The 21,590-nt window shown below is 52.7% G+C and overlaps 5 protein-coding genes across 5 annotated transcripts; 2 read left to right on the forward strand and 3 right to left on the reverse strand.

The window, feature by feature from the left end:
- Positions 1–287: 287 nt before the first annotated feature.
- COCSADRAFT_134735 (uncharacterized protein) lies at positions 288–2,355 on the reverse strand. The gene is made up of 5 exons (XM_007698048.1): positions 2,063–2,355; positions 1,894–1,994; positions 1,327–1,837; positions 769–1,260; positions 288–675 (listed from the first exon to the last, which is right to left on the reverse strand). Exons 1-5 carry the CDS (start codon positions 2,285–2,287, stop codon positions 478–480), a joined length of 1,527 nt encoding a protein of 508 aa, XP_007696238.1. The 5' UTR covers positions 2,288–2,355; the 3' UTR covers positions 288–477.
- Positions 2,356–2,758: 403 nt separating this feature from the next.
- Positions 2,759–9,026, reverse strand: COCSADRAFT_275710 (glycosyltransferase family 48 protein). Its single transcript, XM_007698049.1, has 4 exons — positions 8,920–9,026; positions 8,613–8,837; positions 3,259–8,556; positions 2,759–3,206 (listed from the first exon to the last, which is right to left on the reverse strand). Exons 2-4 carry the CDS (start codon positions 8,804–8,806, stop codon positions 2,846–2,848), a joined length of 5,853 nt encoding a protein of 1,950 aa, XP_007696239.1. The 5' UTR covers positions 8,807–8,837; positions 8,920–9,026; the 3' UTR covers positions 2,759–2,845.
- A 3,061-nt stretch (positions 9,027–12,087) lies between these two features.
- On the forward strand, positions 12,088–14,364 carry COCSADRAFT_275749 (carbohydrate-binding module family 43 protein). Its single transcript, XM_007698050.1, has 5 exons — positions 12,088–12,433; positions 12,486–12,523; positions 12,574–12,599; positions 12,649–13,416; positions 13,471–14,364. Exons 1-5 carry the CDS (start codon positions 12,362–12,364, stop codon positions 14,172–14,174), a joined length of 1,608 nt encoding a protein of 535 aa, XP_007696240.1. The 5' UTR covers positions 12,088–12,361; the 3' UTR covers positions 14,175–14,364.
- A 598-nt stretch (positions 14,365–14,962) lies between these two features.
- Positions 14,963–18,130, forward strand: COCSADRAFT_275765 (uncharacterized protein). The gene is made up of 3 exons (XM_007698051.1): positions 14,963–16,224; positions 16,278–17,525; positions 17,619–18,130. Exons 1-3 carry the CDS (start codon positions 15,073–15,075, stop codon positions 18,030–18,032), a joined length of 2,814 nt encoding a protein of 937 aa, XP_007696241.1. The 5' UTR covers positions 14,963–15,072; the 3' UTR covers positions 18,033–18,130.
- A 97-nt stretch (positions 18,131–18,227) lies between these two features.
- On the reverse strand, positions 18,228–20,645 carry COCSADRAFT_134746 (uncharacterized protein; the record flags this gene model as incomplete). The annotated part of the gene is made up of 2 exons (XM_007698052.1): positions 20,287–20,645; positions 18,228–20,239 (listed from the first exon to the last, which is right to left on the reverse strand). The coding sequence occupies exons 1-2, from the start codon at positions 20,630–20,632 to the stop codon at positions 18,228–18,230; spliced, it is 2,358 nt and encodes a 785-aa protein (XP_007696242.1). The 5' UTR covers positions 20,633–20,645.
- Between the last annotated feature and the right edge of the window lie 945 nt (positions 20,646–21,590).

Below are 21,590 nucleotides of genomic sequence, written 5' to 3' on the forward strand. Positions count from 1 at the left end.
CGGGGCGGCGCAAACCAGCCACACACACACATACGCAAACTCCCATGTCTGAACACCCACATGCTCCATCCCACATGTGATCACTAAGCCCCTTGGGCCATGATGTATTCTGTATGCCAGTTCGGCACTTGAACCGGCAGTATTCGGTAGCGTTTGAATGTATTAAGTCTCTTGGTGCTCGAGCCTTTTGTTGGGTTCGGGCTTGCCTACAGCTTGAGGATCACGTGTAGCACTGGCTCATGGAGACACCAATTACAACTGAAGTAAGCTGAAGACAAGTGCGCTCCCTGATACTACGAATAAGACTTATTATGCATTACAAATTCATCTACGCCACGTCCAATATCTATATGTAGAAAGTATATTATTACAGTGTATACGAAACGCTTCTTGCTAAGTGACACAGCAAGCAGAAAACGCCATTCGACACCGTGCTCACAATACTTTTCGTGATCTAATGTGATATCCCAAGTACCCTTACTTTCGCCGACTGACAATCTTCGTAATGGCGTGTCGGATAATCGTTCCAGCCTTCTCCGTCTCTTTCTTTGTCAACCCGCTTGTAACACAGACTTTGAGCGCAGGAGTAGGCTGCCACCCTGCATCTTTGGGATTGAGTCCAATGCCGAGGGGGAAGGATTTGAGTCTGGTAATAAGGACGCCGTTTGCGAGACACTGAATATCGTTAGTAGGAAGAAAAACTTGTCACGTGATCGTTATGCTCCCCAGAGAGCATAGCAATACACGACCCAGGACGGCAGAACATACCTCGTCAACAACTTCCCTGAAGATCTGATTTTGGTCGTCAATGCTCAGCTTCTTAGTCTCAATAATCTCCTCTTTGAGAACAAGCAGCATCATTGGGTTTTCCACAGAACTGCTGCATCGAACCCAATCACTCCTGGGATCTAACTGTCCTCTCATCGCCTTGATGTTTTCCCGAAGTCCAGTTAAAATATCCGGTTGTTCTTGTAACATGCTGATTGTCTCGCTGGCTGTAGTACTGAGCAACGCGGGGAGGGCGGCAGAGTAGGTGTATGAGGCCGAAGAAATGCGTTGGTGCTCGACAACCTCTTCGTTGCCGGCGCAGAAACCTCCTGCTGCACAAAGAGGTCCTGAGAGAGAACCGATGATCATATCTACCTCTGCAGCATCCACGTTTTGTGCTTCGGTTACGCCGCCGCCGGTGCGACCAAGGACTCCGTAGGACCAGGTTTCGTCGAGGATGAGGCGGAATTTGTACTTGAGTTTGAGCTCAATCTGTATGCACTGTTAGTCCAATCCTTGCACACGCCTGAAAACCAAGGGAGGTTGCCATGGACGTACCAGCTTGGGGAGGTTCACGACATCTCCAATGTTCTCGAATAAACCCTCAGTAATGATGAATCGCCTAGTCAGTGGCTTCTTCGCTTGCTCCTTGACAACCTTCTTAAGCACGGCCTCCAAGTCATCCATGTCGTTGTGTTCGAACCATCTAACAGTACTCCTACTGATCTGTATACCCTTCCTCGCTGCGAAGTTGAGAGCACGGTCGGCGACAATAATATCACCTCTTTTGCTGAAACTAGGAATGACACTGCTAATAGTCGAGAAAGATTGGGCGTATATAATACAAGCAGGCACACCGAGATGTGCAGCTACGTCGGCTTCGGTCTTCATGTGCACATCCTGCGTACCATAGAAACCTGGTGGGCCGCAGGGACCGACACCGTAGGTCCGTAGTGTTTGGATCGCTTTATCTTTGAGGGTGTCGTTGGAGAGAAAATTGTAAAAGTTGTACGAGGCGAGGTTCGTCACGGTGCGGCCGTTGGAGAGCTTGGACTTGGGGCCCGTCGGTCTGCACAGTACAGGTTAGCATTGGGGACATGGCTATTGTTGCTGCGTGTGTCGTACCCAACAATGACGGGTCGCTTCTCATTTTCCAATTCTTCGAGCGCGGTTGTAGGTGCGACAAGCGGTTCCGGTGTCCAGTCGTCGACCAGCTCATCAATCTCCTATTTCTTCGTTAGTTGTCTCTGCGTGCACCCACACCGTACCCCAGCTGGACAGGCGCGTAACATACCGCATCAGTCAGTTGCACTTTTTTCTGAGTACTGTATTTAGGTGCAAGCAAGTATCGCACCGCGAAGAGGAACAGGAACAACTCGACGGCGCTGCGGACGGGGTCATTGCGGTAACTTGACTTGATGTATCGGACAGCAATCGCGGAGCCTGGAATGCGATTGAACTGCGCACTGGCGTCCGCAATGAAGCGCGTAGTCGCATTTTGCAATTCACTGAGATCCATGACTGGTGAAGGTGTGGTACGAGGCAGGCGGTTGGACAGCGCTGCATGCACAAGTTCGGGGGTTGCGGCGAAGCACGGAAGTGCCAGGGGCAGCCAGCGCTGTGGTCCTTATTCAATGGTCAGGTAATTTCACCCCAGCACGTCTTGACCCAATCACACCAAGTGCATACTTAGGCAGCCTAATCATCACTTTACAAGCACGCGGTACAAATCAAAGTCAGATGTGTTTCAAAGCACTGGAAATATTCAACAGTAATGGATTTCGCTTTCTAATATATTCGCCTGCCCATGATGAACCAAAACAACCCCCGTTTGTAGTATATGTGCAGTCAAGCCTGCTGCAGAAGCAGACATGATTGTTCAAAAAGAGAGAAAGCAGGGCCATGGACACTTCCACGCCTGCCACCAAACGCCCAATCAGAAAGATAAAATCGAACGCTCGACCCGAATATTACAGTCATTACAGGACCCAAAAGTTGGTAATCGCGCTCATGCTTCGCCCATGTCGTACAATACAAGGTGCAAAGGTAGTAAACAAGGATCCACAAATTGTACTTTTTAGTATGCCATGTACCGACGGAATCGGCGGGCAGCAGCATCGGTCGCGGCGGCTCCACCACCACCACCTCCCGTCGAGTCGGCATCGCCGTTCCAGACCGGGCACTCGCCGCGGATACACCTGCCAGTCGTACTTGTTGTCGTGTCGTTGTTGTTGTAGCCAGTAGGTTGCATGATCTCCAAGGGGAGAGATCGGCCAAGGCTTGCTGGGATCGTGATGAACTTGGAGCCAACAATAGGACCAATGATCAACGCGAGGAACACGACAAGGATGACAAAGTACAGAATGGCATAGCGGACAACGCGGCGCTTGCGAAGCTTGGTCTGCTTGAGCGAGTAGATGGGAGGGCGGATTTGACGACTAGGTTCAAGTTAGTAAGAGCTTTTGACAACAAGAGAAAGGAATAACGTACCTTGGTCGGAGCCAGAAGAGCATGACCGAGTGGAATGTGTCGGCATAGGGAACAAGCAACATGGGCAGCATAAAGAACAACAGACAGTGGCCAAGAATGAAGTCAGCGGCAAAGAAACCAAGTTCGGTGATCTTGCAGAGGAATTCACGACCAGGCTGGGAGATGGTGTGCCAACCCATAGTGTACCACTTTCCAGTCCACCAGGCAATGTTGGCGGTGTCAGCCTTGAACTCACGGGTCAACGCCAGGACGATGATGAGCTTGAAGAAGAACCGCTGGATGGCGACGACAGCGATCATACCAGACAGGGCTCTGGGGAAGCTGAAACCCTCAAGGAACATCAAGACCAGGAAGAAGACGAGGAGCACAATGACGGCAATGGCGTGAGCAATGGCAGCAAGGACCGCACCAAACTTCTTGCAGCACATGCTGAGCAGAGGACCCGCACAACAAGCCAGAGCGAACATGCCACCAAGAACACCAGCGTTGACAGCCACAGGACCCAAGGCAATGATACCAATGCGGACCAAGGCACCACTTGGCTTGGGGTCAGGGAGGCCAGCGGCCTCCTTGGAAGTATCGCGCTTGTCAGTGACACCGGTTTGAGCGTTGATGAACAGATAAGGCACGACGGTAATGGCGACTAGGACTAGAGGACCGAGAACTTCGCTAAAGAAGATGTTGGTGAAGTTGGCACGAGGAACATCGCCAGAGAGCTTAGCAGAGGGGTCACCAAGTGCCTTGCGCTTGAAACCAGTGATACGTGTACGAGAGAGACGGCAGTATCCGATCCAAGAAGCACTGTGCGAACGGGTGTTGCCTCGAGACAGCCAGCGGAGGTACTCCCTGTAGTCGATGAAGAAGTCGTCCCAAGAGAACTGGTGGGGGTTGAAGAGGAAGGGCGCAAGGCACAAAGATAGCGTGGATGCCCAGAAGTAGATGAGCCACGGTCCCCAGACGGTGATGGAAGCGAAGATGATCATCATTAAGGAACGAGCACCAATGTAGATGGACGGACCGGCAAATCGAGAGAAGAGGATACCGAATGGGATACGTGCCGTCGCGAAACCACGACCAGTACCAATGTAACGGGCACCACCATATGACAAGTTGGTGTGGAGGGCATTGGCGTAGATCTGGGTGACGAAAACCTCAAAGAAGGGCGATCCAGAAGCGAAGTGCTTGGCCAGACGGGTTGCAGAACGCCAGAAACCACGCTCAGTCAGTTCTTGAACCACGAGGGGAACGAACGAAATGAAGAACACGATGAAGATGGAGATGATACAACGAGCGACCCAGTCGAAGACAGGAACCAGGTTAGCACAGCCATTGGGCCACTGCGGGTCCGTGATAGGAATGTCCTTGTTGAACTGGCAGAGAATAATCTCGTGGTTGAGGGCACCGAGGTTGATGAGGACGAACATGAAGCACTGGACCGACAACATAATGAACATATTGTTGACGTGGAAACCGGCGTGAGCGTAGTAGAAGGACAGGAAGCGGTCAAGAGGCAGTTGCGTACCCAAGTAGTAGTACTCGCGGGACAACATCTGTTCACCCATACCAGTACCAATCTTGGTCGTGAAGTTGAGAACGGAGCCAAAACCAAGATCACGACCCTTACCACACTGGTAGTACTCGCAGTGCTTGATGCGACCACCACGGAGAAGAGCGGACATACCGGCGTAAATATCTTCGTTCAGGTGAAGACCCTTTTGCGCCTTGGAGACACCACCACGGGTAGTCATAAAGATACCGTTAAGGAAATCAGGATGACCGTAATGGAGCTTGCCACCGATTTGAGCCAGAGTACGAGCAAACATAGTACCGAATGTCTGTTCTTTTCCGGCAGCAATGTCACCAAGGATACCAATGTTCTCAGAGAAAATGTATTCACGAGCTCCGAGAATAGCGACTGGGTTGAAGTTGGTGTTGGGAAGACCAGGGGTGTAGGGCGAGACATTGTCAGTGGTCAACTCCTCGAACTCGGCCAATACGCTGCGGATCTTGAGACACTCCTCAAGATAGTTGTCCTGGTTGGCGTCGATAAGCTGGATGTATTCTCCACGGTAGAAGATGATAGAGTGGTTCTGGTTGTCAGACTTGCCGTCACCGAGAATGGGGTTGCCAGAGAGTTGAATACGGAACTTGGGACGACGCATGCCATTCTCCATGATTTCAGAGTGACCGTCAATCAGAGCAGAGTAGATGCGAGGCTCTTCATCTTCAGTCGCAGGTGGCTCTTCATCAAGGTAGGCAATTTGCAGGTCAGGGTAGGCACGGAGAAGGAACTCGGTGTTCTCGCGCTCCTCCTTGTTGAACTTGGCGTAACGTTGCATAGACACGCAGATCTTGTACTTGCGCCTGGCCATGCGCTCGAGTTCGCGCTCCAGCTTGTCAGAGTTGCCACCGAACATCTGGACGACCTCGGGGTTCTCGACACGGTACAAAAGTTTGATGGCACGACTATAGTTCATGAAACCAGAGATGGTACGGTAGAGAGTCTGGGAACGAAGAGAGGCCCAAATACGAGTTCGGAGAGTGTACTCGGGAGCGGCGGACTTGAAACCGATGCAGTAGAAGGGAAGATCATCGATCTTGCTCTTAGCGGTATCCTTCTCGTTCTTCTCGTCATCACCGTTAAACTGAGAAGTTTCATCGGCGAGAATCTTAGTGTCCTTGACGAAGCAGTCCCACTCGTGAGGGTAGAGTTGCTTGAGGTACTCGAGAAGGGTGACGCGGGAGTAAGGCTCATCCTCACGGATAATCTCACGGAGAGACAACAGGATCTTCTCACCGTAGTGGGGAATCAGGACGGTGAAAGTAGGCATGTTGTCGACCGGGAGAGGCTCTGGTATAGGAGTGGAGAGAGACTGGGCGAAGAAGGAGATACGACGCTCAGCTTCACTCTGTGCTGGGAAAAACTCGGTCTTGAACGAGTGATCTTCTTGAGACACGAAGAAGGTAGGTGCACGAAGGGTGCGCTTGCCCTCTTGCTCAGACGGAACCTGGTGGTACAGAAGCTTCTGGACGTGGTCAATGGCGAGGAGATGCTCGCGGTACATGGAGATGACGATGGCGTTCCAGATCTGTGAGATGAGAACCTTGGGCTTGTACTTGATCTCCATATCAGTCGTAGCCAGAACCTTTGAGTAGATACGCTTTGGCAGACGAGAGAAAATGTTCCTCCAAGGAGTCCAGATGGACACACCAAGATAGAAGGAGCGAGAGACGGAGAACAACATGTTGGCAATAATGTACCACAGATAAGAGTCCAAGAAGAAGAGAATCAAGTCCATGAAGTACATGAGACCGAGCAGGATTCGAGGTTGGTACTTGCAGAGCATGTCCTTGAGGATGGCATCTCCCAAGCAGTTGGGCTTCTGCATGTGGGAGAGGATACGAATGGGATCCTTGATGGACAAAGTCAAGAAGAAGTAAGACTCAGCCAGCTTGGCCGCGAAGACAAGGACCCACAAACCGTAGGACATCCACATGTCATTACCAGTGAGGCGGGGGTAGCTAGCGGTGAAAGTCTGACTGGCAACGTACTTGCGAGAGTTGCGTGTCAGGTAGCTACCGAAGAGACCGCCAATGGGCATAACCGAGAAGAAGATGTAGGTAACCAGAGCAATAGCGAGCTGAACACCGCTGAGAACGTTGGCAATGGTACCAGTGCGTTTGTCCATACCAAAGATGTAGACGCTAGGAGCGACGTTGACAACGAAGACGAGGATGAGGAATAGAAGGCGCTTAGTCAAGTGCTGAGCACCTGCCCATTTACGAGGGACGTAGCACCATTCGCAAATGGTGGCGAAGATTTGAATGAACGAAGCGAGGGTACCTCCTAGAGCGACAGCGGACAGGGTGGCTGCCTTTTCAGGTGTCTGGTTCAACTGTTGCTGGTAGTTCTTGGTGTAGAGTGGCTGTGAGTTGGCGACAGTGTAGAACCAGAAAGAACACAAATGAATGACCCAGATACGGTTGAAGTTGATAACCATGTGGAACCATGAACGGCGCTCATAGTACGTCTTGAAGAACACTTTCTTCCAAACGACATCCTTGAGCTTCAAGTATCGCTCAGCCGGGGGAATGTCGACCAGGCGAGACTTGTCCTCAAAAACAATGCGCTCAAGACCCTCAGGGTACCAGAACAGCTGGTTCATGTCGTCGTAACCAATAATGGCCGCATGATCACGCTCGCGACGAACATACTTGCCATCTTGAATCTCGTAACCTTGGTCACGGCAGTACTGGTACAGGGGCGTGATTATGTTGTTGAGGTAGGTCAACTCTTCAACTGGCTCGGTTTGAGCCTGGCCAGCTGGCGAGTTGAGGTAGTCATCGGCGCACTTGAAGATGAAGCACGTGAGCTCAGGCATGAAACGGACCTGGTTAGCTTCACCCCAGCAGAGGAGGTAGAGCGCAATCTGGCGCACACGGTCGTGCTGCGACATGCGGTTCATACGGGTCTTCCAGCGGTATTCGGCCGCCTCGAGACTGTTGTCTCCCTCGTAAGCGTCAAGTGTCTCTTGCTCATTACCGCCCTCAGCAGCTGCCTTGGCCTTTGCAGCTTTGCGGGCCTTGCGAGTTCGGCGGTTGGCCTTTCCAAGGTTCATGTTGGCGAAACCAACCGCATCGTCCAGATCAAGATGGGCCGCAAAGTACCAGCGGCGGTAGTTGGCGTTCTCACCACCAATGTAATCGGCGTGGAGAGACAGCAGCGCCTGGTTTGGCGACATGCGGGATGCACGTGAATCCAGCAGAGTCATCAAGTGATCGTACATGTTGCGCATGCTGTCACGCTGGAAGCCGAACTTAGCAGTCAGATCGAGGAAGATGTCCTCAATCTCCTCCTTGGTGCAAGGAATCTGGGCTTCAGCGGTCCAGGCCGGGTAGGGCTCGCGAGATCGCTGACCAGCGGGCAGAGCGTTGGAGTAGTCCATGCCGTAGATTGGGGTTGAAGCACCAGAGGAGCGGTTGCCGCCGTATGAAACTTGAGACGAAGGGGGGCGGTATCCGCGGTTTCCTTCAGCGTAACTGTTATAGCGCTCGTCGCCACGGCCGTAGTAGTCCATGTCGGTAGCACGAGCCATGTCGGAGCGCATCGTGAAGTCGCTGAAGGTCTCGGAGTCTTCCTCGGAATCATTACGGCGGCGAGGAGGTTGACCATCTTGCGCGCCACCTTGATCGTAGTACTGGTCAGAGTAATACTCGTCCTGGTAGCCCTGCTGGCCTCGATCGTCGTAGTAGCCATTTTGTTGGTATTGGCCGCCGTGCTGGCCATCGTAATAAGCTCTGCAAGCCGGGTTAGCAGCATGCACTGGGCAATGACAGGCGTGGCAAAGACTTACGACTCATCATAATAGGCGTCACCGTGCTGGCCCTGGGCATACTGGCCTTGAGAGCGATCATCATGATACTGGGCGTACTGGTCATCGTGATAGTATGCGTCCTGGCCTTGCTGACCATGGCCTTGACCCTGGCCCTGGGCAGGAGCGTGGCCGTAGCCGTCGTCGTAGTGGCCTCCCTGCGGATGTCCGGACATCGTGGGAAGCTATTAGGGTTGTGTGTAGAATCTGCGTGGCGGACTTGTCAGTAACGGTCGCGGGGGCTGGGCGGCGAGGGCTGAAACAGCCGGCGCCGGAAGGGCGGACGTACCTCAAACAATGGGCATTACAAGCGGCAGTGAGGAAATAGCGGAATTGCAGCTGCCGCACGACAAGGTGCTTTTGATGCTTGGTGCAGTGGCGTGCAATGCGTGAGAGAACGAGTGAAAGGCCGCTTTGGGGTGCGAAAGGGTAGTAGTAAGAGGTGCAGCTGCTCGGAAAGGGCCGAGTGTGCAAGTGGCGGAGCACAGGAGGGGAAGAATTGTTGTTATGGCCGTGGTAGTGGTGATGATGCTGCTAGCGAGTGGATAGCTGGAGGTGCAGCTGGGGGGGCGTCGTGGTTGCCAGGAGAGACGCGCGGCGGGCGAGGCGCTTGCTCTGCGCAGGGCGTTGATGGATTAGGGTTGCGTGTAGCAGTAGCAGTAGTAGCTCCCGGCCAGGATAGTCGAGAGCGTCCGCAGATGGACTACACAACCTCGACGCGGTGAAACGAGAGGCAATGCAGAGAAACGGGACAGCAGACAATGGGGAGTGGAGGGGGAGGGGTTGAGAGAGCGACGGTAGTGAATGTGGATGGGCAGGCAAAGAGCTTTTTAGCAGCTTCCCCTGAAAATGAAAGGCAGGCCTGCCAAGCTGGTCTAACGCCGTCAGACGGTGGGTGTGCATGGGTGCCCCCATCCGCCGCCGTGGCCGTGACGTGCCGGGCATTGCGTTGCCCCTCTAAAAACGGCATGCGTCTACGACGACTGCACCAGCAGTACAAAAGCATGCCCGCCGCCCGCATGGGCAATCCAACACGTCTCGGGTCCTCACCGCGACTCGATCAAGTCTGCGCGCCATGGCGGAAAAAAAAACCTGCCCTGCGAGTGCGAGCGTATACCTACCTAGTGCCGGCGCGACAGCCAGTCTGCAGTGGCTCTTGGATCTGCGATCTGCCTGCATATCGATAATACAAGGCCGCTCCCGTTGAGCAGTACCATGTACCATGTACATTCACTCTCGCTCACCATTGGGAGGGGAAGGGGTGCCGTGCACCGGCCTGATGGCAGGCGATAGTATACGCCCGAAGCGTGTTTCCCTACAAGACCGGGCGGCCTTATGTGTGTGTACATACTTACATTAGTAAGTAGGAACGAGTGTACTTTTGCATCTTCATGGCAGACAGGACAAGCACGAGGCTTACGCCCAGTTGTCTGCCAAACCGCCCCCTTCTCCTTGGGCCTCGTGTCGCCTCGCCTCGACTCGCCTCGCTGCTCTCCACTCGCTCCCACCGCCAGGGCTGTCCGCGGCTTGCTGTCTGTGTGCTCCCTTCAGGTGTCGCTACTGCATTGGCTTTTCACATTGGTACCCACTCCACATGTCACGTCATGACAGTGCGTTGAGGCGAGGGCCGGCACTGGACCACGTCCGGAGCAGCGACACACCGCAGCGGCGCCATCGACAGGCCCCGCGCTGATCAAACCACACCAGGCGAGCCGCCTTCGCGCTCGTCCGGCGATAGCAGTAGCCCGGCCCTTATCGCAAATGCAATCGACGTGGCGCTCTTCTTCCGCTGCACCCTAGCCCGCGCCCGTAGCTCAATTCAACGGTTGCAGCCTGCTGGCGCCGGGCGTCGTGCAAAGGGGGGAGGGCGGTGCCGCTGTTGAGGCCTGCTCCGTCCGCCCGCTGTCCGCTGCCTCCGCCCTGGGCGTCTGCTACTATTATTGCCTGCAACGCCGCCACAAAAAAACTATCAATGCATGTAGTGTACTCGGTGCTCGACAGCCTGATTAGTGCCACGGCCTGCATGGCTGCCACTCGTCGACAAATGGGCCGTTGGCAGCTGCACCCGGGCGAGGCCCTCGAGGCAAAACCATCGCGGCATGACGACACTGCGGTAAGAAAAGCGCGCTACTGCTACCAAAGCCGGTGTAGACCCCAGTAGCCAGTGAGCTATATTAGACTGCCCAGTTTCCAAGTTCGGGCGGTTGGGTGTTGAGCAGCTGGCAAATGAGAGGCTCTGCAGAAGCAAGAAATCGGCACTCCGGCCGGGAGGCTGTGCTCGCCCTCATTCTTACGCCCACTTGCAGTCCTTGTAGATCCGGTTTTCTCCCTCCCTTCCATGGACAGTCCTTACGCTAGGTGTGCTCTACTGTATACTAAGTACATACACTACACCTTCTCTACCGCTGCACCGTGAAATCCACCGATAACCACTGGCTCGCTCTAGCCTGCGCTCGTCCCTCTCGTTACATAACAACTGCGCTACTATGTACATATCCAAATAGTACATGCATACATGCATACATACATATGTACATAAACATCGCCTGCGCTCTTGCCACGTGCCCAAAATGTCCGCCGCCCTCCTATGCACCATGGCCCTTTGCGCGCAAAATAGGAGACTCAGCGTGAACGCACCCCCTTGACGTTTGTCCAAGTAACCACTCTACATAATACCGACAGACTTGCCACATCCATACATGCACTACACTACGCACACGCGGTGCCACCCAGGAACCCCGTCAAGCACATTGGCTCGTTGCCACCAACTAGAGCGGCGTTGGAAAAGCGCTCGCAGCCTCGTTCGATTGGCCGCTTCGCCCGCATGCGACTCCGCCACCCTAAGAACTACGTTTCACCTGCACAAACCCGCCTATCCAACAACTGCTCCATCCGGCCCCTCTTCGCGACACGCTGCGCGGCGGTGCAGCCATGCGTACCATTCTGCCTCCCTCCGATTGCCACCGCTACTGCTCTTTACCCACAATCTGAACCATCGCGTGCTCTCATACCCACCTATCATCTATATCGCTTCCGTAGATCCAATACGGAGGGGCGGGAATGCGCGCCGCGGCAGCAAGGTATCTGAAAACGTCAAGCCCCAATTTAGCAGCATGATGGGCGGTGGGGCGACTGGCGAATCCCAGGTGGAGACTGCGAAATTGTGCATACGCGTCGCATGAGTCCAATGTCCTTGCCCAGATGTTCGGACAAACACCAACAAGCAGCCAGACGAGGGTTTGTCGTCGTGCTGTCATGGACAAGTAATCATGGTAGTTTCTTGCTAGCACAAACATATGTTCTGCAGCTCGTGGCGAACACGCGATATGCTGACGCCCCCTCAACTCGGTGCAATGAACAATGGAGCGCCTCGCAGTCTCGAACTGCGCTTGTGCCGCTAGTACGAAACAGGGCTAGCATCAGGGGTACAGCTGAGCGCTTGTGGATCTGTCTTGGGATGCTTGGTCGGCCTTAGATTTCTTCACTCGTTGTGCCTCAGAGCTGTTTCTTCACTCACTCTTCTGTTTTACCCAGTCAATCATTCAGTGTTTAAGTTAATTCCTTTTTGCATACAGCTTTCTTTGCTGTTGCACCACGCTCCTTGACCCATTTTGCGCATTACCAAACGCCCCAAGACGCGCGCTCTGCCTTTGATTCTCGGCGAACCAACCTAAGCTCTTGCCAACCCCAACCACACTTCTTGGAAAACATCTTGTGCTCTCCCTATCGATATGCGCGGACTCATTGCAACCACGGCCCTGCTCGCAGGCGTGCAGGCTGCCGTTGACCCTATTGTCATCAAGGTAACATGTCGCGCGACGGGTTGCGACACCAGTAGCTGACAGCTCACAATAGGGGCAAAAGTTCTTCATGAAGAACAGTGGTGAACAATTGTATGTAACGCCCTCGCCACTTTATCCAAGCCAAGCTAACGCCGAGCCAGTTTCATGAAGGGTGTTGCTTATCAACGTAAGCATTTAGCAGGCCAAGATCAGAACACAAGACTCACAACCAGCAGAGGAAGTAAACTCCAACACCACAGCCACTTCGACCGATTCGCTCAAGATCACCGACCCCCTCGCTGATTCGTCAGCATGCAAGCGCGATATCGCTATGCTCAAGAAGCTCAACACCAACACCATTCGTGTCTACGCTATTGACCCCAAGAAGGACCACACCGAGTGCATGACCCAGCTCGCAGATGCTGGTATCTACGTCGTTGCTGACTTGTCCGAGCCTGGACTGTCTATCAACCGTGACGACCCTGGCTGGACTGTCGATCTCTACAATCGCTACACTAGCGTTGTTGATGAGATGATGAAGTTTGACAACACCCTTGGTTTCTTTGCAGGTAACGAGGTTAGTAACCAGCCTAACAACACCGTTGCCAGTGCATTTGTCAAGGCCGCTGTCCGTGACACCAAGGCCTACATCAAGAGCAAGAACTACCGCGAGATTGGTGTTGGTTATGCCACCAACGACGATGCCGATATTCGTGAGAACATGGCCAACTACTTCGACTGTGGTGACAAGGACAGCGCTATCGACTTCTGGGGTTACAACATCTACTCCTGGTGTGGTGACTCTTCCTTCACCAAGTCCGGCTTTGACGTTCAGACCAAGAACTTTGAAAAGTACAACGTCCCCGTCTTCTTCGCCGAATACGGTTGCAACACCCCCCGCCCCCGTTTGTTCACCGAGGTCAAGGCTCTCTATGGCAAGGACATGGTTAACACCTGGTCTGGCGGTATCGTCTACATGTACTTTGAGGAGGCGAACGAGTTTGGTAAGTTTTTTGCTTCTGTTAAATTACTTAAGACTGCATACTTATAATCTCCAGGTCTCGTTTCTATCAAGGACGGCAAGGCTGTACCCAACGACGATTTCGACAACCTGTCTTCACAGATTGCTAAGGCTACCCCAGTTGGTGTCAAGATGGCTGACTACAAACCTACCAACACCGCCGCTGCCTCGTGCCCCAAGGTCACCGCTGGAAAGTGGGAGGCCGAGTCCGACCCTCTCCCCCCTCCTGCCAACTCTAACCTCTGCTCATGCATGATGGAGACCCTCTCATGTGTCGTCGCCGACAAGACTGATGAGGACGACTTTGGCGACATCTTTGGCTTCGTCTGCGGATTGAAGGACGGCGAGTACTGTGCAGGCATCAACAAGAACGCCACTTCTGGTCCCTATGGTGTCTACGGTATGTGCTCCAACCGTGAGCAGCTCTCTTTCGCTGTCAATGCCTACGCCAAGAAGAACAGCGGCGGCTGCAACTTCAAGGGCAAGGCTACCACCCAGTCTGCCAACCCTAGCCCTACTGCTTCCGGCTGTGCTTCACTTCTCAAGGAGGCTGGTGCTGCTGGCACTGGCTCCGTCGCTGGCGGTGCTGCTGCTGCTGCCTCCAGCACCAGCTCCGCTGGCTCTGGCTCTGGCTCTGGCTCTACTGGCGCCGCTTCTGCCCTCTCCACTGACGGTGTCTTTGGTCTCGGTCTTTACATGCTTGGTGCCGTTGCTTCAGGTATGGCTATGATCCTGTTGTAGATGAAAAACTCTTCTTGATAGAAGGGCTATTTGATTGGGTTGTTGTGGGTTGACCTTGTAGTTTTTCACATTTGCATTGTTTGCGTGGGTTTGCGCTTATTCCCATTTGTATCACTCGTTTTTCTATATCCTATACCACCGTGTGTGGTCTGTCATGGAATGTCCTTTTTTCTGAAAGAAATTGTAATTACGGGCATGCGTATCTGTATAATCGATGTAGATATGCAGTGCAATTATAGACGCATTACAATCTGACCTCTGTACTTGCACGCGATATACTTCTGATGTATGCTATGCTTTGTAATATCATCAATTTAATTATCCGAATAGTATTCATCATATACGGACACAAACAACCGGTTCCTGCAAAGTTGACAGCTCTACCATTCTAGTCCCATCATCAACACTGAAGGGTTGCAATGTAACGCAGTCTTTTGGTTACAGACTTCACGTTTGCGCATATGTTGGAGGGGTAGCTGATGCGCCCGACATCGAACCACCGCCCCACTTCTCGACTGCATTTCTTAGTAGACCGACAAAATTCCCTGCTTTACTATGATCAGCCCGACCTTGCCGTAGCAACTAATCTACTTTTTTTATCCTTTCATGGGACATCGTGTGGGCATTTGCATGTTGCACAGTTCAGTCTGCCCATCCACAGCTTCCGCCTGCATTGACGTCATCTGACTGACCTTGGAAAACGGCGTCAGAAACAAACTTGGCTTAGGCCTTGCCTGTAACGCCCCAAGCCCAAAGCATACAAACAAGAAGCCAACCAGCATATTCCTCTAGAGTTCTCAAGAGTAAGCAGGCGCCATTGAAGTACTTGAAAGACAATATACTAGCAAATACATCGGCGCGCTAGGAAACTATATGCGCCTAGCTATCGACAGACACCATGAGCCAAACCACATCCCCAGCTCGGCCCACAGTTGATCATCTGCGGCATGTCGTCAACAACTATCCAATCATCGACAATCACGCGCACAATCTTATCCTGCCTCAACATATAGACACAATACCATTCGAAACAATCACTACAGAAGCTCAAGGTAGAGCTTTGAGAGACACGTTCAAGTCGCTTTCTCATCTACGAGCAGCTAAGCAACTACGTCTACTGTACGAGTGTGGAGAGGACGCGGATTGGGAAGAGATCCTTGAACAGAGAGTGGAATGGCTTCGAAGCAACTCGGAACGTTTGCACCAACGATGTTTTGAAAACGTACACGCATTGCTCATTGATGATGGCCTTGCTTTGCCAGACAAAGTCTTCCCTTACAACTACCACGACCGATATACCAAGGCACCTACCAAACGCATCGTGCGTATCGAAACTGTCGCTGAGCGGCTGATGGAAAGTCTTGTGCAGGATGCATCAGAAGACGACTTGGCGAAAAGTAAATTTCTGCCACAGATCTGGACCGACTTTACCGACGATTTTGAGAGAATCATTCAAGAGGCCGTAGAGGACGAAAATGTTGCTGGTTTTAAGTCTGTCGTATGCTACCGGACGGGGCTGGATATTGAACCTGAATACGAGGAAGCTGCAAAAGCAGTGAGCCACCCTTTCGAGCGCTACGTGAAGACCTGCATTCGTAAACGCAACTTTCGAATGGAAAAGAAACCTCTGAATGACTACCTAGTGCTACGAACGCTCGAGATACTTTCTGAGCGGTTACCGCATCCTGATTCGCTTGCGAAACCATTCCAGCTGCACACCGGCCTAGGCGACAACGACATCAACTTGCTGGAGTCAAACCCTGCCTTTCTTCAGCCGCTGATAGAGAATTACCCTCAAGTTCCCTTTGTCATTCTTCACTCGGCATATCCATATACACGCGAAGCGGGCTACCTTGCAACTGTTTATCGCCATGTATATCTGGATATTGGCGAAGTCTTCCCCATGGTCAGCAGAGATGGTCAGAGAGCGGTGCTCCGTCAAGCCTTGGAGTTGGTTCCTGGTAGCAAGCTCCTCTATTCTAGTGACGGTCATTGGTTCCCAGAGACTTTCTGGCTTGCTAATGTGCAGTTCCGCGAAGTATGGCTCGAGGTAAGATGAACTACATGCTATATTGCATCTCTAGAGCATACTGATCAGGCTAGATACTCCTCGAATACATCCAGAGAGGTGATATTACTCCTCACCAAGCCATTGGTATGACGAAAGATATCATGTTCAATAACTCTAATGTCCTCTATGACCTGCGCTATCAAGCAGTGTTTGATGAGAATATACAGTCATCGCCGAAGCAGTTGACGTACAATGCAAAGCCCAATACGCCAATTTCTCCATATCAATCACCGACTGCAACACCAGGACCCAGCGTACCTGCATTCCTTCAGACTACTGCTCCTCAGCGCGCCAGCGAGTCGGCTTCTCCTTACGCACCACCAAACTTCCCTCCACCACCAAAAGTTCCACAAGTATACGACATTGAACTGTTTAAAAGCTTCATGGAGAATAATCCAAATATCAAGTTTATCTATGTGCAATGGCTTGACTACACAGCCACGGTTCGGAGCCGTGTAGTTCCAATTAGAGAATTCACACGGATAATAAATGAAGGCAGACGTATAGGCATCTCGCGAGGCACCACTGGCATTTTACAAAATGATGGCCCAACTCCGGTCATGAACACTACAGGTCAAATTTATGTTGAGCCTGATCTACGCTCACTTTGCCGGACGCACAACAAGGACCCTCTCCCAGCCGCCACGGTGTTTAGTTACTGGCGCTCAGAGAACGGCTCCGCTCTTCCCGAAGATCCCCGTAATAATCTGGAGATACTTATCAACGACCTACAATACAACTACTCAGCCACTCTGCTCATAGGGTTTGAGATTGAAGTCACATTCCTCCGTAGGAACACACCGTCGCCATCCACCAATGCCTCACAAGCAGAGCCGTCGCCACTAACAAAGACGCACGCTTGGAGTACTATGTCGCCCGAACAGTGGATTCAACTGCCGTTCCTGGGTGAAATTGTACTTGCACTCGAAGATATGGGTATCGAGCTCCAACAATTCCATGCCGAGTCCGCCCCAGGCCAATATGAGTTTGTCCTGCCGCCGCAACCACCGCTCCTGGCCATCGACACATTGATCCAAGCACGGCATGCGATTGCACAGATAGCCAGTCTGCACGACTTGCGAGCAACGCTGCACCCGCAGCCGTTTGAAGGCATAGGCACCGCAGCCCACGCACACATTAGTTTGCACCCGCCAGATCGCGACATGCAGTTCTTCGTGGGAGGCATATTGAGACACCTACCTGCCATCTGTGCATTCACCATGCCACAAGAAGATAGTTACGCAAGAGTCAAGGATAATTCTTGGTCCGGAGGATCCTGGGTATGTTATCCCCTCCACTTCCCCCCTTTCAGCGACTCAAAGAGAGAGAGAGAGAGAGAGAGAAATACCCCCTCTTCTAACGAATACATACAGGTAGCATGGGGTACTCAGAACCGCGAAACCCCTCTCCGCCGCGTTGAGCCAGGCCACTGGGAAATCCGCGCGCTAGACGGTACTGCAAACATTTACTTTGTGCTCTCTGCACTGCTGGCAGCAGGTATCCTCGGTCTCTCAGCCAACGAACCCGCATCTGCGTACCCGGAACGCGATATCTCTGTCAATCCAGCAAAGCTGGATGATGAGGACCGCGCGGAACTGGGTGTGACGCAGATGCTGCCCAAGAGTCTGGGCGAGGCAATGGATGCGTTGCATAGGGACGCAGCGCTGCATGAGGCATTGGCGCCGGGGCTGGTGAGGGACTATTTGGCTATCAAGGACGGGGAGAGGCGCATGTTGGGCGCCATGTCTGAGTATGAGCGTAGGATGTTTTTGATTGATAGGTATTAAGGGAATGGGGGCCTCTGCTGCTTTCACAGCAGACTAATGACCTTATTGCTGTGCTCGAGAACGAATGTAATTAGGGAAGATGTTTGATAATCATCAATTATATATGTTTTGTTGTTTATTTCATCCCTCTTTTGTACAACATTTACACTGCTCTACATACAGGTATCTTTTTTCTACTTGCCTTTCTTCCTCCTCTCAAACCAACCCCAACCCTTTCATCTTCCCAACCATAGCCTTCGCCTTCACATCTCCCCCCGCATCATCATGCGCCCGCTTAGCATGTCTAATCAACTCACCTCTCCAGCGCCAGTAACTACTTTCAATCTGCTTCGCTACATCCTCGCCCTCCACCCTCGCCACAAGATGACAGACCCAAATCAGTCTCCTCGCACTGATGAATCGATGTTCCATCATGGGCCGGATAATCGCAGCGCGCACCACAGCTTTAGTGAACAACGGACCAATCGGTAGCGAGTACGTCTGAAGGTAGCTGTAGAGGTAGTATATCGAGCGCCACGTTTCCCGATGGGAGCGCGTGGTGCTGAGCGAGTAGAAATGAGCGAGTTGGTGGATGAGAACTGTGCGGTCCGAAGTGGGCATATCGGCAGTGGTGGTTGCGTAGATTTGGGGTAGAGCGTGGTTTGCGGAGGCGCGCTCGAGGATTGCTGTGAATTCGCGGCGGGCTTGTAGATGAAGGAGGTGCTTCTTTGTGTGGGACAAGGCACTCGCGGTGGATTTAGAAGAAGGAGGGACGAGTTTGATAAGGAGGTCAGCTATGCTTTGGCAGGTGCGCAGAGCAAAGGCGTAGTGTTGACGGGCTTGTTCGTTCATCGACTCGGTTTTGCGGGGGAGCGAGGCTGCTCTTTTTATGAATCTAGATTGGATACTTGATGCGTTTTCCAGCACGAATCCTTGCTGTTTCAGTGTGGACAAGATGCGGTATACGGACATCAAGTCGGCATGGCGAGTGAAGGTATATACAGTCAGGTCTACCAAGGGCGTACAAGGTAAACCCTCTTTTTGCATGCGAGCAAAGACAAGCCCCAAGAGTGTTTCAAATTCCGGACGTTCTTGAGGCGTGTGTACGGGAGCATAGATGAGCTGCAATACCCTCTCCCTGTAAGATGCATACAGTGTTTGCTGCGTCAATTGAAATGTTAAGGCGTGAAGCAACACAAGACCTCGCATACTGCTAGCGTTGCTATTCCTGAAGACATACTTGTTCACCGCTGCAAACGCAGTGCCCAAATAATCTGCGCTAGATGCATGGGAGGCTGAGCGTCTATCAAGACGCTCAAGCACCTTGAACCATGCTCTGAGGGGATGCCCATGAACCCTATGCGGCAGTCTAGTTTCCCGCGCAACAGCTATGGCTAGAGATATAGTAACCGACGGGATAAGCGATCGAAGTTGCTTTCGCGGAAGACAGGAAAGAGTCTTTTCCAAGGTGGCACAAAGCTTGTGGTCGGTGGCAGCACGCGCAAGTAATATGATTGTGCTTTGCTGTACACTGTTTGTACCTGTGAGGATTGAGAGTAACGCCTCTCGAATGTCAATGTTTTGAATCTTGTTCGCGACCAAAGCCAAAGCTTGTGCTATGGAGGGCTCGATCTTGTTGTCAGTTGGAAAAGCGCCTTGAAGTGCGAGCCGAATGATGGAGAGAAGCTCGGTGTCCTGTGAAGAGTTCTTTGAGACTGTGGCAGACCCCGCTAACTCAACCACTCTCATGGATACGTCGTGGTAGACTTTGGCAGCGTACGGAAAATGTGCTGAAGATTTCCTTAAACAGTCGAGAAAGTTTTGGCTTTGCGATGTGTACATGGGAGGCAGCGCGAACGACTCGTGCTCTAAGAGAATGCGCGAAGGATCCCAGCCAAGTTTCTCCACGTGCTCCACTACCATAATATTGTATATCCATGCATCGGAGTGGGCTGGACAACAAGACTTCCAGGCATTGGCAAGGAGTCTGTTGCGCTCAGCAAAGGATAGGTCCCCTGCGTATATGACCTGGGATTTGAAGTCGTCAAAGCGAGTCAAGGCATGCGCGCTGATCTGTTCGAGGTCTCCATTTGAAGTCCCAGTAGAAACGCATTCGGACTCGTCGGGGTTTGGAAAGGCGAGTGGGTTGGGTTGGGGAGCCGAGACTGCGTGTGAATGTGAAATACGATCGAATTGAGGTACTTGGGAGCTTGGCAGCTGTTGATTCACTACCATTGTCAGCAGAGCAGATTGAGTTCTCACAGTTCGGACGTACAAAGGTCCAATGGCTCGGTCCTGTGTTGCAAGGACGGCGCTTCATATCTCCAAGTGGGCTCCGACTCTCTGCGGAAGGCAAACAGAGCGCCCAGGTTGAAGAGCGATTGGAAGGTGTATTGAGGATGGAATCCCGCAGAGACAGTCATCCGACGCTTCGCTGCCCTCCTTCTAGCCTCCAATGGTCCCGGGACATTGCTGCCATGGCGTCTCTGGTGTGGACACGAGCTGGGGAAAAATGGATTGAGGGCCCGGGCGAGAAGGTCGTCAGAGATCCATATGTGATGGGCAGTGGGCAATTGGAGCGACTGCACTGCTCTGCGGCAGGCAGCGGACGGACGGCGCATCAAGCGGGGTGGTGGTCATTGAAGTGGGCGTGCAGCTTGGTAGGCCATTGAGGGCATGTCCAGATTGGGAAGCGGGCGATACACGTGACATTGATGACTAAGAGGATTGCGAGAATGGTTTGGTGGTTTGGTCTATGTGCTTACGTACATACATACATACATACATACATACAGCTCATACTAGGGTGGATACAGAAAATGGGGTGTACTTGACGGGAGGATGCGACAAATCTGGGGAACTTTGACACGGTCTTGAATCTTGGGATGGAGCCTGCCTGACTCCGTGGTGGTACGCCTGTGTCTCAGGATACCAAGACGATTTGACGGGTGTCTAATGGACCCGTTGGCGGCACAGAGGCTGAGGCGCAACGGTTAAGCGGGGTGGCTGGCAGGCAGGCCGTGTGTCGGGTTCGTAGACAGGACATACATGCATGGACTATGGATATAAGACGGGGAAAGCCATAGGAGTGGACAGCATGCAGAGTGAGTGTGTAGATATGTAAGTACATAGATACGTGTGTGTGGGTGTGTACTTGTGCGTAGGAGCGTATATGTACACAGGGTATGCGGGTGAGCAGGACACGAGCCGGGCGCGCACGTCTAGAGTTCTCGGTGAGTGGTTGGGCCGAAAGAAGCGGGCAACGGGCAGCGGCGTGTACAGCATAGGTTGTTCCGGGGGTTAAATGAGCATGAAAGCGCCGTCAAGCCACCGCGTCTCGTTTGCTGCTCGGCGAGCCGACAATGGCGCACTCAGCAATCAGTCGAGGTCCCAACAGTGGCACGAGTGGATCGCGTAGAGGTTCTCGGCCTGCAATCCAATGATCCAAGGGCAAAAAGCAAAGTTGAGCGACGACAAGGAGCCATCGTCGGTAGGCGTCTAGCCAAGGGCGGTCGTGGACGTGGTGCAGGACCGCGCGGCGCCGTACATGGCACAATGTCAGCCCTCAGGCACACGCAC

This window comes from Bipolaris sorokiniana, assembly GCF_000338995.1.
Source record: "Bipolaris sorokiniana ND90Pr unplaced genomic scaffold COCSAscaffold_2, whole genome shotgun sequence".
Lineage (NCBI taxonomy): Eukaryota > Fungi > Ascomycota > Dothideomycetes > Pleosporales > Pleosporaceae > Bipolaris > Bipolaris sorokiniana.

What these genes read in the sequence shown, in the direction of transcription:
- COCSADRAFT_275765 (XM_007698051.1), top strand. Translation starts at nt 15,073, where the DNA reads ATGAGCCAAACCACATCCCCAGCTCGGCCCACAGTTGATCATCTGCGG. An exon ending in TCCGCGAAGTATGGCTCGAG is followed by an intron (nt 16,225 to 16,277) that starts GTAAGATGAACT and finishes TGATCAGGCTAG; the next exon opens with ATACTCCTCGAATACATCCA. An exon ending in CTTGGTCCGGAGGATCCTGG is followed by an intron (nt 17,526 to 17,618) that starts GTATGTTATCCC and finishes GAATACATACAG; the next exon opens with GTAGCATGGGGTACTCAGAA.
- COCSADRAFT_275710 (XM_007698049.1), bottom strand. Translation starts at nt 8,806, where the DNA reads ATGTCCGGACATCCGCAGGGAGGCCACTACGACGACGGCTACGGCCAC. An exon ending in GACGCCTATTATGATGAGTC is followed by an intron (nt 8,557 to 8,612) that starts GTAAGTCTTTGC and finishes CCCGGCTTGCAG; the next exon opens with AGCTTATTACGATGGCCAGC. An exon ending in CTCTTCTGGCTCCGACCAAG is followed by an intron (nt 3,207 to 3,258) that starts GTACGTTATTCC and finishes ACTTGAACCTAG; the next exon opens with TCGTCAAATCCGCCCTCCCA.
- COCSADRAFT_134735 (XM_007698048.1), bottom strand. Translation starts at nt 2,287, where the DNA reads ATGGATCTCAGTGAATTGCAAAATGCGACTACGCGCTTCATTGCGGAC. An exon ending in AAGTGCAACTGACTGATGCG is followed by an intron (nt 1,995 to 2,062) that starts GTATGTTACGCG and finishes ACGAAGAAATAG; the next exon opens with GAGATTGATGAGCTGGTCGA. An exon ending in TCGTGAACCTCCCCAAGCTG is followed by an intron (nt 1,261 to 1,326) that starts GTACGTCCATGG and finishes CAGTGCATACAG; the next exon opens with ATTGAGCTCAAACTCAAGTA.
- COCSADRAFT_275749 (XM_007698050.1), top strand. Translation starts at nt 12,362, where the DNA reads ATGCGCGGACTCATTGCAACCACGGCCCTGCTCGCAGGCGTGCAGGCT. An exon ending in AAGAACAGTGGTGAACAATT is followed by an intron (nt 12,524 to 12,573) that starts GTATGTAACGCC and finishes ACGCCGAGCCAG; the next exon opens with TTTCATGAAGGGTGTTGCTT. An exon ending in TGAGGAGGCGAACGAGTTTG is followed by an intron (nt 13,417 to 13,470) that starts GTAAGTTTTTTG and finishes TATAATCTCCAG; the next exon opens with GTCTCGTTTCTATCAAGGAC.